Here is a 16,457-nt window from a genome sequence, read left to right on the forward strand (position 1 = left end):
GCAAGCTTTTGTAGAGTCAGCTCTACAGAGTGAACGCTCTAGAAGGAGCTCAGAGCAGCTTCATGCTGGCTGGGCTGGGGGAGGCGGGAGGCTGAGTTGGATGGAGGTGGAGCTCCGAAGCTTCCCTGAAGCTCCACCCATGGCAACATCTGCTTCTCATCCCAAATGCTACACAGGCCTGGCGGCAGCATTACACAAATTGTTTTAACCTTGACGCCTTGCACACAGGTTTCTCCTCCCCAGATGGCCTGTTGGGTGGACACACACAGACACACACATACTTCATCATACAGAAACAGACACATGGTGACATCCACAGCCATGCCCTCAAACACAGACTCTGCTTGAGTCACAGAGATACCCCGCCCCCCCACCCAAGCAAGCGAGTGCCTGCCCTCGCAGGTGGAAGGCACTCCAGAATGTTTGTCTGGGTGAAGTATTCTATCCATATTCTTTGGCCCTGCAGACACATGCCCATAGACACATACTCTGATACAACATAGATCCGGATTGACAGAACATGGGGGTCCCTCTAGTTATCCAGGCCAAATTCCATTTTACAGATATGGGAACTAAGGCTGGAAGGGAAATGGTCTCCCACATTGCTAGTCGTTAGAGTAGCTGGAATTGTAACTCAGGCCTCCTGATTCCCAGTTTGGCACCCAATATACTCAAGTGCATTACCGCTGTAGAACCCATTTTGTAAACAGACAAAAACAGACATGCAGACACACACACATACACACACACACACACACACACACACCCCAATACAGTCACAGGCAGTTCTAAAAAACACACATGCACAAGCTCCAACACCCACAGGCAAACTGCAAGCTCCAAACCCATTAAGCAGTAATGGTAGCAATAATGACACCTTATGTAAATGTTGAAATCCATGTGGTCCTTCCCAGTTGACAGAATGTTTTCATATTAACAAATTCATTTAATCCTGGCCCACTAAGGGCATGCTTGTTAAGTCATATGCCACATGTGTACTTGCCTAGGAGTGTGCAATTACAAACCCTTCAAGAGAGAGTTCGAGAGTAGCTAGATTCCAGTCCACTTTCCTGACTTTAGAGATCAGAAAACATGGGCCTAAGAAGGGAAATGACTTGCCCAAGGTCACCAGAATGTCAAGTGGCCCAGAATGTCTTCTACCACATGAGAAAGATTCTTTTCCGTAAACCATCACCATTGGTGGGCTTCGCCTTGGCCTTAGCAACTGATTGGACATCACCAGATGTTTCTTAGATGACACATAAATGACATAAATGTCACGGGGTGAGAGGTACACTCCAAGAAGGCAGTGTTTGGCTCCTCCACGCTAGCATTCATAGAGGCACACACATGCCACATGAATACCCTCACACCTTCCCATACTTTACACCTTTGCACAGACCCTGGCACCTCCAGGCTCATGTGCCCACACCCATGGACACCATCATATACATATGTGGCTGGACATTTAGACTCATCTTTGGGCATTACAGCAAAAAGCAAAATCTCTGCAGGCAGACAGGCCTGGCTTTGAATCCTAGCTTGGCTACTATTAGCTGACAAGTCATATCAACTCTTCAAACTTCAATCTTCTCCTACATAAAAAGGAGCTAACAATAGCATCTGTCTCCCAGGATGACTGCCTGAAATAAGGCCTGTAAATAAAGCACCCAGCACCCAGCCTGGAGCACAGTAAGCACTCACTAAATGGCCACTGTTAATACTACCCCGGTAACAGCCCTGTAAGCTCAAGATCAGCTCTCTACTTTCCAAGGGCATATCGGTTCACTGACATTGGCCTCCTGGCTGAGTGAAGCCCCAGAGTGCTCAGAAGCTGAACCTCGAATTCCAAGTACAGAGGCCACAGAACTGTGCCGGCTTGGGAGACCAGGGCAGTGTGTGGGGGGAAGGGGGGGAACAGGGCAAGCAGAAGGCGGGACAGGCCCTAGGCTGGCCACAGAGCTCTTCTGCCGAGAGGGAGTCCTGTGGTGGGGATGTCATGGCTGAAGAATGTGTGGGAACAGAGTGGGGGTTGGGGAGACACGGGGGGGGGGGGGGGGGGGGGGGGGGGGGGAGGTGCAGGGAGCAGGAGAGCCTTCTGGCCAGGAGCTGAGGCTGGAGGCCCTGCCCATTTGGGATTCTCTCATGTGGAAGCTAGGGAATCTGGATGCTGGAGAGTCCAGGACACCCCCCCCCCTCACCCCGCCCCATTACCCGGAAGGAAGCCCTGGGGTCAGGGTCAGGGTAGTAGTTGTTTTCAACACAGGATCAAAAGTTTGTTTTGTTTTCTGGCTGTAAACCAGCCAGGAGCCCTCATGGCCGCTTCATAGCCAGGCTGGGAGCAGGAGAGGAAAGAAAAGAGCAAAGTGGATGCCATGTTCCCATTCTCCAGGTAGGCCTCTTGACTCTGGAGTCTCCTCCCCTGGTGCATGGCCAGGCATCCCCTTCTGGGGAGCAGGAGAGGAACTCACTAGTGTGATGGAACCCCAATGCCGTGTGTACAGGACATACGCATACCCCATCACACAAATGCAAGCTTCTAGCTGGGGGAGAACACGCTTAAGCTCCCACAAACATGTACCTGTGTTTAATCACAGCTGTATGTTTCTACACAGGTGTGTACTTGTGCACACTCTTGCATATACTCAGGAGTACCTGTGTGCACAGGTGGATGCACTTACCCATAAAGCAGGGGTACACCCACAAATGTGCCCAAACACTCTCTTGACTACTTCTCTGTAGCCCTAGTGCATTCAAACACACAAATAATTGCATGTACACATTTCACACACCATACCCTCCAAAGAAGGGCACGCTTAGAAATGAATGGAGGGTGGAGAGAGAGACAGACAGACAGACAGATTAGCTGACTCTCCTGGATATCCTTAAAAGGCCCTTAGTGGCCTGAGTGACACATTCTACTCCCTCCTCATCCTCCCCCAGTGTCTTCTCCCAAGATCTCTGGAGAAACTAGAATTCCTGAGAGTTCCTTCTTTCTGGATAGTCCCATTGGTCCCCCTGTATCTGGAGCCCAGGGAGATTCTAAGTCTTTTCCACCTCCCTTAGGGCACCTAAAAGAGAAGGTGACTCAGGGAGCAGGGGCATAGGTGGGTGGGTGACTCATTCAGAGTGTCTGGAGGGAGAATGTGGTCCAGTAAGAGAAGGGATTGCTTCTCAATCTCCAGACCTTATGGCTGAGGCCCCCTGAGGTCCAAACCTAGGCCACAAGGCCCCTGGGATGGGGACAGTGATGAGGGTCGGTAAGCTCCTACCCCACCTCATGCCTTAAAGCAAACCTCAGAGCTGTCAGCTGAGGCCAAAGTAAGATCCTCACTGATTCAAGGGCAGTCCCCATGAGCTTCTCTGCCTATGGGAGCAATTGGGTCTCTCCCAGAGCCCTGAAGGTCACTGCCAAGTGTTGTGGGGCAGCCACAGAGAGCTGAGAATCTCAGGGAAGGCCCTCCTTGATGGTTTGGCATCCAAACATACAAGAAATCAGGGCTGACTCGCGATCTCCCTGGGCAAGGGGGAGAGAAGGAGAGGGGGTGGTGGAGAGTAAGAGCTTGCATGTGAACGTGAGAGTGTGCACACCAGAGTGCAAACTTGGGGGAACCAGCCCCCAGCACACACATAAATCAACTCTTGCTTCCCGCCTATTGTTCTAGTGTTGCCCAGAAGATCCAGGAAACTCTCCAGGGTACCAAGGGTCTTAATTTTGCCTTACTGCCCTCAATTTTGCCCTAACTCTGACAGTAACTGCAGGAGATAATCTCAAATTTAGGAGCCTGGTTATCTTGAAAGGTGAGCCAGAGGAGTCAACAGGGGCTTACATTCTTGGTCCTCTGTGTGCAAGGAGAAGAGGAGAGAGCTGGAAAAGGTCCAGGGAGCAGGGGTAAGCAGGTATATCAGGTGCATCCAGAGGAGGTAAAGGCAGGCACCATCACGTCTAGCATATGGATGTCAGCGCTCAGAGGAGGTGAGAGGACACAACAACACAGAGAAAAGAACCTGGGGACTTGAGGCTTGAGGATGTTGATGTGGGGTCTCAGGGAGTCAGGGCAGAAGTAGGCCTGAGGGCACCAGTCACACCCAGGAGGGAGGCCTAATCTGACCCTGAGTCTTGGCCTTGTCAGGCTCTGGGGCCCTCTCGGCCACCCCCTGGCCTGGCCCAGCTCCCCACCAGCCTCACTTCACCCCGGTGCAGAGCTTTCTCCAGAACTTGTGTTTGAAGTTCCAACTCAGCCAGCCCCACCCTAGCATGAAATCTGAGACTGGGGATCGAGCCCTCAGCCTCCTGCTGCCTCCTCCAAAAATCACTCCAAATCCATCCAGTGGTGAAACACATCAGATTGATTTCCTTCCCATTCTTCCGGGCCTTTCCTCTGCCATGAGGAACCCCCAAACCTTCCCAGCCCGCTGTGATCACTGGTTCTCTGCCACCACCACCACTAGGACTGCAGAGGGGCCGGAGGCTCCGGGAGCCTTTAAGTCCTTTCCCTCCAAGGTGGCACAGAATGCATCTTGGTTGGCACGGTCGGTCACATCCCCATGTGTCTTGTACCCCTCCTGGACTGGAAGCTCTTTGAGGGCAGGGGCCATGCCTTACCCTCTTCTGTATCCCCCATAACATCAAACCCAGGGCCTGGCACATACTGTTAGCATTCCGTACATCTAGATCAGCTGAATGAATAAGTGACCCAAGGACAGGGACAGGGAGACACTCCCTTTTCCTGAAAACCAAGCCCATTCCCTCAGAAAAAAATGGAGTGTGTGAGGCACAGAAAACAAACAGGCAAGAGAGCAAACACTTACTAAGTGCTTACTTTGCATTCATCTCTAGTAAGTGTTTTATATATGTTCTCATATTTAATCCTCACCACCAACTCTACAGAGAGACATATTATCAGTTCCATTTTACAGGTAAGAAAAGCAAAGTTCAGAGATGATAATTAACATTCCCCAGGCAGTAGAGCTAATGAGTTGTAGGTCTAGGATTGACAGCTTAGGTCTGCCTGCCTCCAAAGCCCAAGCTCCATCCACTTAGCCTCGTGCCCACCCCAAGCCCAGGGAGAAAGATGATGGCTAACGTCTGCTTTATCCACAGCCCAGCAAGGGTGGAGAAGGGCTGAGAGATCTGGCTTTTCCTCCTCCCACTGGAAGAAGGGTCTCCCTATTTTGGAGCTGGCTGTGATCCATCCACCCAAAAGAGTGGGGGAGCCCAAGGTCAGGACCACAGTGACCCCACCCCTTATGCCACATACAGGCATTCCTAGAACTCTAGGGACTGGGTCACTACCGCTGGCCCTGGCTATTTGGAGACAGGCTGAAATCAGAGGCAGGAAGTTGAGGAAAGGTTCTGATACCTTATGCCCTGTGTGTTCTCTTGTCCCAGGCAGCCTGTTCAGGGTCATCTGATTAGGCAAATGGCCTGAGTGCCTGGCCATCTGGTCACTCCAGGGGCAAGACCCCTCTGGGCCCAGTGGGAGTGAAAGGGTTATATTGGGTCTTCATGGACAAAGAACACACACAAACACACACTCCGGGGGCCCTGAGCTCAGCTAATTAGCCTCCAATGTCTGTGGACTAAGAGAGCTGATACACAGTATTTGAATTCTCTGTTATCCCCCTTTCCACCGCAACTTGGCCTTGGTAGGTACCTCTGGCGCATAAGGGCAGAGGTAACCCCCCTCCCTGGCTGGCTTCTCTAACTTTGACAGCTGTCTCCTCTGTGCCAGAAGAATGCCGTTTGGTGCGGGTGGTGGGGGTGGGGAGAACCATGGGATACCCAGGGAGCATGACATCAGAGGATTCCTTGGAAAACTTTCTTGTTTCACTTGGGCTGGGTGGGGGCCTCGGGAGACTCGCCCCTGGGAGACCCAGGCCTCCCGCACCCCGTGGCAGACAGATGTGCAGCCTGGGGGCAGCCCAGACAGGCTGGAAAACACCAACGTCCTGGAGCCCACGATGGGGGAGAAGGGAAAAGTCAGGCGCGGGCACGCGCGCGCGAACACACACACACACACACACACACACACACACACACACACACACACACGGGAGTCTGGCCAGAAAAGTTTCCTGCAGGAGGAAAAGCCTGGACCCAAGGAACCTTCCCCAGGAACCCTCTCGGAAGAGAAGGCAGTGGCAGCAGCTTCCACGAATAGCAGCGAAACTTCAGTCCTAAAGTCCCCCAAACTCCCCCCTCCCTCTCTCCCTCTTTCTTTTGTTCCCCACTGCATTGCCAACCAGGCAGCTCCCGGCTTCCCACACTGGACCGTCCTCCCCCAAGCGCGAACCCTAAGCAGCCCGCGCCTCCCCGCGGCGCCCGCCCGCGCCCCGGCCCCTGCGCCCCGGCCCCCGCGCCCCGGCCCCCGCGCCCCGCCGGCCCGCGGGGTGGGGGGGGCGCCTACCCGCCTTGCAGGGGTCTTTGTAGTTGACGGGCTCCGAGTCGTCCTCCTCCCCCAGGTCATAGGTGTAGTCGGCCAAGTCGAGCGGCCGGCCGGGGCGCGGGAGCAGCAGCAGCCAGAGCAGCAGCGGCAGCGGCAGGCGGGCCACGCCGGGCATGCTGGAGGGCGCGGCGGCGGCGGGCGCGGTGGCGGCGGCGGGTCGCGCCCGGACGCGGGAGCCGGCGAGAGGGGAAGCGGAGGACTGGCGGCGAGGGGAGGGCGCTCCCCTGCGCTCGCCCGCGCGCTCCCTCCCCGCCTGCCCCCCCGTGCGCGTCCCTACCTCTCCCCTCCCGGTCCTCGCCCCCCCTTCCTGTCTCCCGCCCCCTCTCCGGCCCGGCTCCCCGGCCCTCTCTGCCCGCGCCTCCAGCCTTCTCCGCTCCCTTCCCGTCTTTTCCTCTTTCCTTCTCTCCTCCCTCCCGCTCCCCCCCCTTTTTAGGGAAATGAGCTCGCTGGAGGGCGGGTTTTCGCCCGGAGCTCGGCCCCCTCGGGTCCGGGACGGCGCTCGGCCGGGCCGGGCGGCGCGCCAGCCGGGGGCGGGGACGGCGCGGACGGCGGGGAGGGGGCGCGGGCGCTCCCGGGGCGCGGGCCGCGGGGCCGGGGAGGGGGCGCGGGGCCCCGGGGTGCCGGGCCGACGGCCGCTCCCGCGGGGTGCCCTCTAGCGGCGGCCCGTGCGCGGGCTCCGGGCCGGCCCCCTCCCGGCGGCGGGGCGCGCTGTGGGGTCGCCGCGCCGCTGCCGCTGCCGCCCGCCGCGTGCCCTGGGTCTCGGCCGCGCGTCTCCGCCCGCGTCCCTCGGTCTCTGCCCTCGCCGTCCTCGTCTCTCTCGCTCTCTTGCGGTCTCTGGCTGTCTCTGTCTCTCCTCCTCCCTCGGGAGACACCACTGGAGGGCGCCTCGAGCCCGTGGATTGCCCGGTCCCTGGCCGCGGCCCCCGGTCCCGCAGCAAGCCTGGGCGGAGGGGGAGGGGGAAGGGGGAGCCCCTGCGCGCCCCCCACCCCGGGCCCCACCCTCCCCGCGCGGGCCCCACCGAGGGCGGGACCGAGGGCGAGGGCCTGGAGGATGGAAGAGCCGCACCCTTTATTTTTCAATCAGGTTGCTTTATTCTTTCGTGGTCGGAGCCCCGTGTGCCCAGGAGCCGCAGCTCCTGCCCGCTCCCACCTCTCCCCACAGCTCCCATTTCGCCAGCGCTGGTCCCCGTGGTGTGGGCAGGAGCAGCTTCCCGCGTCTCTGCCAAAGACCCTTTGAGCGTGGATCTTCCCTCCTCACCTGGGGCCTCCGTGGGTCCTGAGGAGCAAAGAAACACAGTTTATCAGGTGAGGGGGAGGGGCCGGGGGACAGGGAAGTGTATGACCCTTCCCTCCCCAGAGCTCCCTAGATGATCTGGCTTAGTGGGTTCCCCAGTTCCGGGTCAGCTGACATGGCAAGGTGGGGCAGTCCTGCCCAGGTCACACCTGCTCACCTGAGGGGTCCTAGATGTAGAAGAGGGGCACCTCACCACACAGGGTGCTCACTGTGGTGCCCAGGAAGTCCAGAGGATCCCCAGGGGATGCTGAGCCAGCATCATGGCCCTCCTCCTGTCCCAGCTTAGAGGTAGACACGGCTGGCTTGACCTAGAAAGAGCACCTGATTTGGAGCCTGGGAACGGAGTTTCTGTCTCACCTGTGGTCCTTACGGTGGGACCTTGGGCGTGTCAGGCCATCTCTCTGGGCCTTATAAAAGTCTTGCTTTCTTCACCAGTAAAGAGGGGCTGTGCTGGAGTCAGAAGCCCCCAGGTGGTGAGGTTCAGCTGAGGCCAGCAGGCTGGCACAGGTAGGGAAGGGGTGGTACAGGTGAGTCTAGAGAGGGCACTCACCTGGCAGCCCACAGGGAGCAGCGCTTTACAGGTGACAAATTGCTGTCCTCCTCAGATGCTCCTCCCGGCAGCCCTGGGAAGGGGACGACCCACCTCTTCTCACTCACACACCTACCTGGAAGTCCTGAAACTTTCTAGTGAGAGCCTCAAGACTTGGGATGTTCTCTGGAGTCATCTTCATGATGTAGCAACAGGTTCCCGGGGCTGGCTTATAGGCAATCAGGAGCTGAGTACACGAACCCCAGAGTTCATTCAGGAAGGACCCGCCTTGCTCACTCCCTAACCCTGAGCCTGGGCCATCTTCCTCTGGGCTAGGCACCCGGGAGAGTCATATTGGAATCTGGGGCTCAGCCTGGGGAGGCAAAGGGACTAGGAACCGGGGAGAGATGGGTGTGCATGAAGTGACACAGCTCTGTGGGTCCAGCAAAGGCTTGTCATTGGCCCCCGTCCCCAGGGTTGAGAGGTCCAGGTGTACCCACCCGCTGGTAGTCATACACTACGATGCCAGTGGAGCCAATGGAGAAGGTGGCAGTGGTGCCCACACGCTCCTGCAGGGCCAGGCGCTGCTGGGCTTCTGGCCCCCCCATGCTCATCTCTAGGACCTGGAGGAAGTCATAGGGTGGTGGCCTGGTATTTCTCTTTCCCCACACATCCCTTCGGTGCCTACCTCCACCCTCAGCCCTCTTTACTAAAATGCAATCCCGTCTTCTCTGAGAGCTCAGACAGGCTGGGTGGGACAGGATGCTGGAAGGAACAGGCGGCCATGCCAGCCACAAGCCTGGTGGAAAAGCCCAAGCCCCGGTTGCTACCTGGCTCCTGCTTCTGTCCTTTCTCAAGGCACCCCCTGCCTCCTCCTCTCCATTCCCATCAAACACTTCCCTATCTGCCAAGCCCACCCCAAGCCCCTCTGTTTCACAGGTTCTGTACCCACAGCCCACTCCATTCTAGGCCTGCTCACCATCTCAGTGTGTTTCTGGCTCATGTGAAGACCCATTAGCAGAGCGCCGACAATCACCACGACCACAAGGACTATCACTACTACGATGATGAGCAGGCGTTTGAGGGACGAAGGGAAGCAGGGGATGCCCAACCGGCCCCGGGGAGCTGCTGAGTAGTCCTGACATGGTGGGGCAGGCAGGGAAACAGGTATGAGGTCGTGAGGATGGTCCCTCCTCTCCCTGCACAAGCGGGGCACCCTCCCACAGCTGGACACCAATGCTATGGATGTGCAAAGGAGGGCTGAGAACAGAGAAGGCTTCTTGGAGGAGGTGGCCTGGATTCCACCAGAAATGCTTAGACGTGTAGTCTAGCGTGGAGAGACCCAAGGGAGCCTGCCTCACCAGACTCGTCTCTTGCTGTTTCCTCTGGACCCCTGGCACCCCGGCCATTCCCATCCCTTTCTATTCCCCCAAATAATCTGTGCTCTCTCACACCTCCCTGCCTTTACACACGCTACCCCTTCTTCCTGCCAATGCTTGCCTCCTCCACCTAGTGAGCTCCTACCTATTCTTCTGGAGCCAGCTCAAATGTCATTTTCTCTGTGAAGCTTCCTGTGACTTCCCACACGGCAGCTGCTTACTCGGTGCTCTCTGCAGCCCTTTGCACTGACCACTGTTGTGCCTCTCGGCCCCCCATGTTGGAATGATTGGTTGCCATGTCCATCTCCCCAAGGGACTTAGTGGTTGGTGTCCCTGCCCTAACTTAGCACAGTCCTAGGTTAATTAAGTAGATGAAGTTGGATGAAGAAACAGGCTGAGGGGGGTTGGATGAGGCAAAGCCCAGCTCACTGACATATACACACACACAGTCATACTCACCGGCGGGCTCTCGATCAAGACCTCCTTGCTGCCCACATCCATCTTGCTGCAGGCACCTTCCCCTCTCATCTCCCAAATGGGACCTAGGCTCTTATATACGCCGGTAGGGAGAGGGGACAGAAGTGAAGGACCCAGTCTCCTTCTGCCAGCCAAGCCCTTGACTTTGAAACCTGTTTGTTCCTGGCCCTCCAGAACTGAGGTCCTGATAAGCCAGCTCAAGAGCGCCTGAGGACCCTCGGCCCTGGCACATGAGTCCACTTGGCCTCGGTGAGAGCAAAGCTGGGTGCACTGAGCAAATTTGCCCTTGGGCAATCTGCACCTCTCTCCGTAGGTGTCTTCCTGGCATTGGCCGCCTTTCTTGCTGGCACCTGCCCCTGCAGTTTTGTGGCTTTCCCTGTTCTTCTGCCAGGTTGAACCTCTCAGGCAGTCAGGGGTCTGACCCAATGTGGAGTCCAGCACACTTCCCGACAGAATTTTCCCTGTGTCTAGGATGAGCTCCAGGGAGAGGAGTGAGGAGGCAGTGCCTGCAAGCCCAGGGGGGCACAGCTGAAGGCAGGTGGTGCTTTGGCATCAGTGTGGGGGTTCATCATGGCCATTTCTTGAAGAGCCTCACATTTTCACTTCCAGTATGCCACCTGCCTGGCCTCCTCCCACACATCTGCTACCTAACCTCAGACTTGCCTCAGTCATTCTTTTCCTGATCCTGAAGACTCTGTCCCCTCTGGCTATAGGTTTTTATCTACCAATATGTGGTTTTTCATTCTCTGCTATGGGCTGGTTTGTAAGCTAAAGGCCTTTCCCCCTGCTTTTACTTTTATTTGCATCCATTTCATGCTGAATTTATTCCCAGGCCATACATTGCTGTTTCTCCAGCTTCTTGTGGGATATCTTTCTCATCTATGCAACCTCCTCTTCCGGTTTGGGAACGATCTGCTCTGTTTCAGTAAGGATCATCTTGATGTGGCAAGGAGGGCTTTTGCAGGGGTTAATCTGACCACAAGCTCTGTAAATTTAGTGGCTCGTTTTGGGGCTTTGTTCACCTGAATGTGCCCGATGACCAGGGAATCTACATCTAAACCCTTAGGTTTAGCATTACTCTACATCTTTAAGCCCATGCAGCAAAAATTCAGCACTGTTTATAGGCCACTGACACCATGCCCTGCCCCACTGTTTGGCCTGGGCCCACCTATCGGCCCCACCATGATGATGATGGAATGGCACACATTGCTTCTGTAAAGGGACATCCTTCAGATACTTGATGGCTTTGGGGATAGACATAGCCTTGGTGACCTGGGCAGCTTCATGAGTGTTCTTAAAATGAATGTGAAGATTTGAACTTCTGGATTTGAATGATTCTGTGGGGGTTTTTGCGTCAAGTAAATGGTGAGCCATTTTTAGAGTTCAAGCTGAAGGCTTTTTTTTTTTTTTAATTTATTTATGATAGTCACAGAGAGAGAGAGAGAGAGAGGCAGAGACACAGGCAGAGGGAGAAGCAGGCTCCATGCACCGGGAGCCCGATGTGGGACTCGATCCCGGGTCTCCGGGATCGCGCCCTGGGCCAAAGGCAGGCGCCAAACCGCTGCGCCACCCAGGGATCCCGCTGAAGGCTTTTGATAGCAGATTCCACACCTGACACTTCTTTCTTGTGCCCAAACAGCCTTGCATGGGGCTGGGTATGGTGACCCATGGGTCCCAATCTCCTCATTCTTAAATCTCACCTGCTTGGTGCTGCCTCTGACCCTGTTCCTCTGTGTTCCTCTTTTTATAGCCTTTGATCCTAAATTTGCCCTAAGAATGCTACTCACCCCAATGTGATCCACTTTCTGGACCTTCTACTTCTCCCTTCCATCTCTTTACCTCCTTCCTCAAAGCCGCTTCTGTTTCCTTGTTATACTAAGCCAAATCCACGAGTGGGTGCAGCCTTTCTCTTGGGCTTTCCTCCACTCCCCGGGTCAAGCGGTATCTACAGTGCCTTTACCTTGGAACTTTCACAGGTGTCTAAGTCAGATACCTACCCTTACTCCTCTCAGCCAAACTCCCTTATCTTCCTGCTACTTTACCTCCAACACTCCACCCCAGGTTCTGTCCCTGGCCTGGGGGCTCCCTCCCACCTTGGCCCTGCCCTGAGGTCATGGGCTGGTCCCCAGCTCTCCAGCCTTAGCCGGTTTCCCTGCCCCCACAGGGACCTCCACTCCACCAGGAGAGCCTTCAGTCTCCGGGTTGCACAACAGCATGGCATCTGAGCTGAGAGTGCCTGAAAAGCTCAGGGAAGGGGACAGGGGAGGGAAGGGAGTGTTTGCTCCCACCATCCTCCTCACCCTCCTCCTCAGCTGCCCCTTTAAATATTTGCCGAAACCTCTAGCAGCAAGGGTCCTAGGAGGAGTGTTGGGGAAGGGTGTCCAGGAAGGAGGGGGAAACGTCCTCCTCTCAACTGTGCAGTCTCAGCTGTGTGCAGGTGCCAGATGTAGGAGACAGCTGCCTGTGGTGCCCACCCCTGCCTGCCCCCAGCGCCCCCACTCCCGCCCCAGATTGTCCTGGCAACGCTGGGATTGATTGGCTGACTCACACGCACTGGGCCTGAGCCAGGTGGGCAGCGGGCCAGTGGGAGAGCCCAGGAGGGCTGCAAGCATCTCGGGGTCCCTGCGGGCATCTCAGGGGGCCGCATGGTCCAGCTGTGGAGCTTGTTCTAAGCAGGCGCTGTGTGTAGGGCTTGCCATCATCAGCTGGTGCTGAGAAAGGAGTCTCTCTTGGAAAGAAGCCTCTGCTCTCTCAGGTCCTCAGTCTCCCCGGCGGCTGCTCTTAGGCTGTAATTCTCACAAGCTTTATGGTTTTTCTTTTCTTTTTTATCTACTTATTTTTGCCTGTTTGGAGGTTGGGGTAAGAAGGTTGCCCTCAAGTTTCATAAGGGGAGTTCAGATGCTAGCATCAACCTCTCTGGCACTGACCCAGTGGAGGTCTTGGGGTCCTCATCTTTGTTCTCACGAAGCAATGTGGGACCTGTAACTGGGCATGGATAGCTGTCACCTCGCTACCCCCATCAGCCCTCTGTTGCAAACTTCTCACATCTTGGCCTTTACTTAGGCCATTTCTCCCTCCTGGAAATCCCACCCTCAATGCCTCTCCACCCTCAATGCCTCTCCACCTCTCTGAGTGCCACCAACCCTAAAAGGTCAGACAAGAGCCAATGGCACCTGCTCTGTGACCTTACAGGCCCAGGCTACAGTGCCTCTTCCCTCCTCCAAAATCTCCCAGCCTCCTGCTACCCTTTCACTTGCCACTTAGCATGCACTGCTGTTCTCATCAGCTGTGAGGGTGCTTTTTGTTGCCCTGTCTTCCCTGGGACTGGCCCCCCCGACCATGGTTTCCTGAGGCTTCTTTGTACCTGCTGTGGGGCAAGGAGCATGCACACAGCTAACATGTAATTCTATTTAGTGCTGAGACTGTCACCAAACATGCAGGAGCTCCTGGAGAGTGGTCAATGTTCATTCCATCAGTGTGTGGAGGTCTTAATGCTTGACCGACCAGCTCTGGGACCCCTAATGAATCTATCTTTCTGCCTTTCCAGGCTTTAGTGTGTTCAGCTGTTAAATGGTACTAGTCTGCCTATCCTGTCTCCCCTCGGACAAGCTGTTGTGATGATCCAATGACATCAATCCAGTTGACATGATTATCATCTACTTCGTCTCCCAAATACCTCTTCTCACTAGCTGAGAATAGGACCCAGACTCCCCCTTTCTGTCTCTGGGAGGACCATGGGTGATGGAGAGCCCTACGGTAGCCACCCCTTCTGTGTGTACCTCCTCTTTTTCTCCTTCCAGATCTTCAGCTGCAGTGGCTGGGACAAGATTCACTCTGCCCTTTGTGTGCTGGGCAGAGCTGTGCCAGGGACGGGTGGGGACGGTTGCCCAGCTGCCCTAGCGGCCCTCCCCACCCCCCATTGCTTTTCTTTCCACAAGCTGGCATGCAGAGGGCTGCACGGGCAGCTGGATGGGCAGTGACAAGTGAGGATCAAAGGGAAGGGGCATCCCTGGCTGAGACAACATGGACAGACGTAAGCTCCAACTAGAGAAGCCTCTGCTGGCAGAGGCTGGGGACAGCTGGGGACACATCCTAAACCCAGCAATCTGTTTCCTGGCCTGATATGGAAAGAGCACTAGACTGGGAGTCCATTCACCTGACTCCCAGCCTCCTCTAGTCCTGTCCCAGAGAACCTTTGGCACAGTCAGTCCCACACATAGACCCCCAGGGAGGTAACATGGCATAGAGCAGCAGTTCTCAAACTTTGGTTTCAGGACTCCTTTATATTCTTAAAAAATATTTAGGACCCCAAAGAGCATTTGTTTATGTGTGTTATATCTATTGATATTTACCATATTAATATTTACTGAGAAATTTCAAAGTTTCAATTAATGAAAATTGTAGCAATAAACCTATTCTATTTTTAACATAAAAACATAAATTAAAAATTATTTTACAAAGTCAAAAAATTAGAGATAAGAGTGTCATTGCTTTACATTTTTGCAAATCTCTTTATTTTTTTAAGGATTTATTTATTTAGAAAGAGAGAGAGCCAACATGTGCACAGAGGAGGGGCAGATGGAGAGGGAGAGAATCCTGAAGCCGACTCCCTGTTGAGTGCTAAACCCCACACAGGGCTCAATCCCAGGACCCTGAGATTAAGACCTGAGCTGAAATCAAGAGTTAGCTGCTTAACCGACTGAACCACCCAGGTACCCCTTGCAACCCTCTTAATTTCTGGCTTAACAGAAGATAAATCATGTTGCCTCTGGGAAATTCCAGGGTACTTTGTTTGTTTTAAAGATTTTATTTATCCATTCATGAGAGATATAGAGAGAGAAGCAGAGACACAGGTAGAGGGAGAAGTAGGCTCCCTGCAAAGAGCCTAATGTGGGACTTGATCCCAGGACCCCAGGATCATGACCTGAGCCAAAGGCAGATGCTCAACCACTGAGCCTCCCAGGTGCCCCCCAGTGTACTTTTGTGATTGCGTGAAAGTGAAAAAGTAAAATTATATTTTAACATTCTTAGGACAAGGGGCAGCCCGGGTGGCTCAGCGGTTTAGCACTGCCTTCAGCCCAGGGCGTGATCCTGGGGCCCCTGGAATCCCATGTCGGGCTCCCTGCATGGAGCCTGCTTCTCCTTCTGCCTGTGTCTCTGCCTCTTTCCCTCTCTCTCTGTGTCTCGAAAGAAAGAAAGAAAGAAAGAAAGAAAGGGAAAGAAAGAGAGAGAGAAAGAAAGGAGAAAGAAAGAAGAAAGAAAGAAAGAAAAAGAAAAGAAAGAAAAGAAAGAAAAGAAAGAAAGAAAGAAAGAAAGAAAGAAAGAAAGAAAGAAAGAAAGAAAATCTTTTAAAAAAAATTCCTAGGACAATTGTTTTGACCTCAGTGATCCCTGGAAGTTTCTCCTGGACTCCACTTTTATTTTATTTTATTTTATTTTATTTTATTTTATTTTATTTTATTTTATTTTATTTTATTTTAGATTCTATTTATTTATTCATGAGAGACACACACAGAGAGAGGCAGAGATACAGGCAGAGGGAGAAGCAGGCTCCCCGCAGGGAGCCCCATGTGGGACTCGATCCCAGGACCCCACGATCATAACCTGAGCCAAAGGCAGACACTCAACCATTGAGCCACCCACGCGTCCCTGGACCACACTTTGAAAATCCCTGGTATAGAAGTATGACAGTGAACTTTGGCAGAGCGGGTTGAGATCCCTGTTCTGTGGCTTTCTTCGGGCGCTACCAGTCTCACATCTCTTCTCTGTAAAAGGGGATTCATATCATCCACTTCAAAAGGTTGGCAGCATTAAGTGCATAGAGTACACAACACACAGTAGATGTGACATCAAGCTCGCGACTGCTTTCCTCCTCGTTTCGGCCTGTTTCCTCATTTGGGACAAAGAGCTGGACCAGGAAACATCCAGGGCTCTAGAAGGTTCAACGGTTTACGGTTGGGTAGGGAGAGATGTTCCAGAATTCCACACACTCCAACTCGGTGACAACATTCCCCTTTTCAGCTCAGAGAGAAACAAAGGCACATTCTGTTCACGGGCTTGTGGAAACGCATGTGAACACAGCTACATACGCATGTCGCTGATGGCACACCCATGAACTCTTCTTGTTCAGAGGACGTGTCCCCTGAAGGCCACGACAGATACACGGGCACACAGAGGCACGCGGGTCCACAGCGCGGAAATGCGTCCTGGGGGAGCGCGTGCCCCCGATGCGCACAGGTGCACAGTCATGCCGTCATGGGGTGCACACGTACGCCTCGCACACCTGCACTCGCCAGTCTCACTGGTGCCCGCCAGGCAGGCAGATGGCC

General features: G+C 54.6%; 2 protein-coding genes across 6 annotated transcripts in view; both read right to left on the bottom strand.

Moving 5' to 3' along the window:
- BMP1 (bone morphogenetic protein 1) overlaps positions 1-6,581 on the bottom strand; it is a 43,628-nt gene extending 37,047 nt beyond the window's left edge. For all 4 annotated transcript variants that reach the window (XM_038573863.1, XM_038573862.1, XM_038573864.1 and 1 more), the window contains exon 1: positions 6,411-6,581. In XM_038573863.1, the coding sequence (XP_038429791.1) occupies positions 6,411-6,564 (154 nt within the window). In that variant the 5' untranslated portion in view covers positions 6,565-6,581. The remainder of the gene's footprint in view (positions 1-6,410) is intronic.
- Positions 6,582-7,517: 936 nt separating this feature from the next.
- SFTPC (surfactant protein C) lies at positions 7,518-10,268 on the bottom strand. Of its 2 annotated transcripts, XM_038573075.1 has the most exons (6): positions 10,111-10,268; positions 9,252-9,410; positions 8,773-8,895; positions 8,409-8,519; positions 7,901-8,051; positions 7,518-7,725 (listed from the first exon to the last, which is right to left on the bottom strand). In XM_038573075.1, the coding sequence occupies exons 1-5, from the start codon at positions 10,177-10,179 to the stop codon at positions 7,911-7,913; spliced, it is 603 nt and encodes a 200-aa protein (XP_038429003.1). In that variant the 5' UTR covers positions 10,180-10,268; the 3' UTR covers positions 7,518-7,725; positions 7,901-7,910. The 2 variants fall into 2 exon arrangements, with proteins under 2 accessions (XP_038429003.1, XP_038429004.1); XM_038573076.1 differs by lacking the exon at positions 9,252-9,410 and having other exon boundaries at positions 10,111-10,228.
- Between the last annotated feature and the right edge of the window lie 6,189 nt (positions 10,269-16,457).

This window comes from Canis lupus, chromosome 25 (genome assembly GCF_011100685.1).
Source record: "Canis lupus familiaris isolate Mischka breed German Shepherd chromosome 25, alternate assembly UU_Cfam_GSD_1.0, whole genome shotgun sequence".
Lineage (NCBI taxonomy): Eukaryota > Metazoa > Chordata > Mammalia > Carnivora > Canidae > Canis > Canis lupus.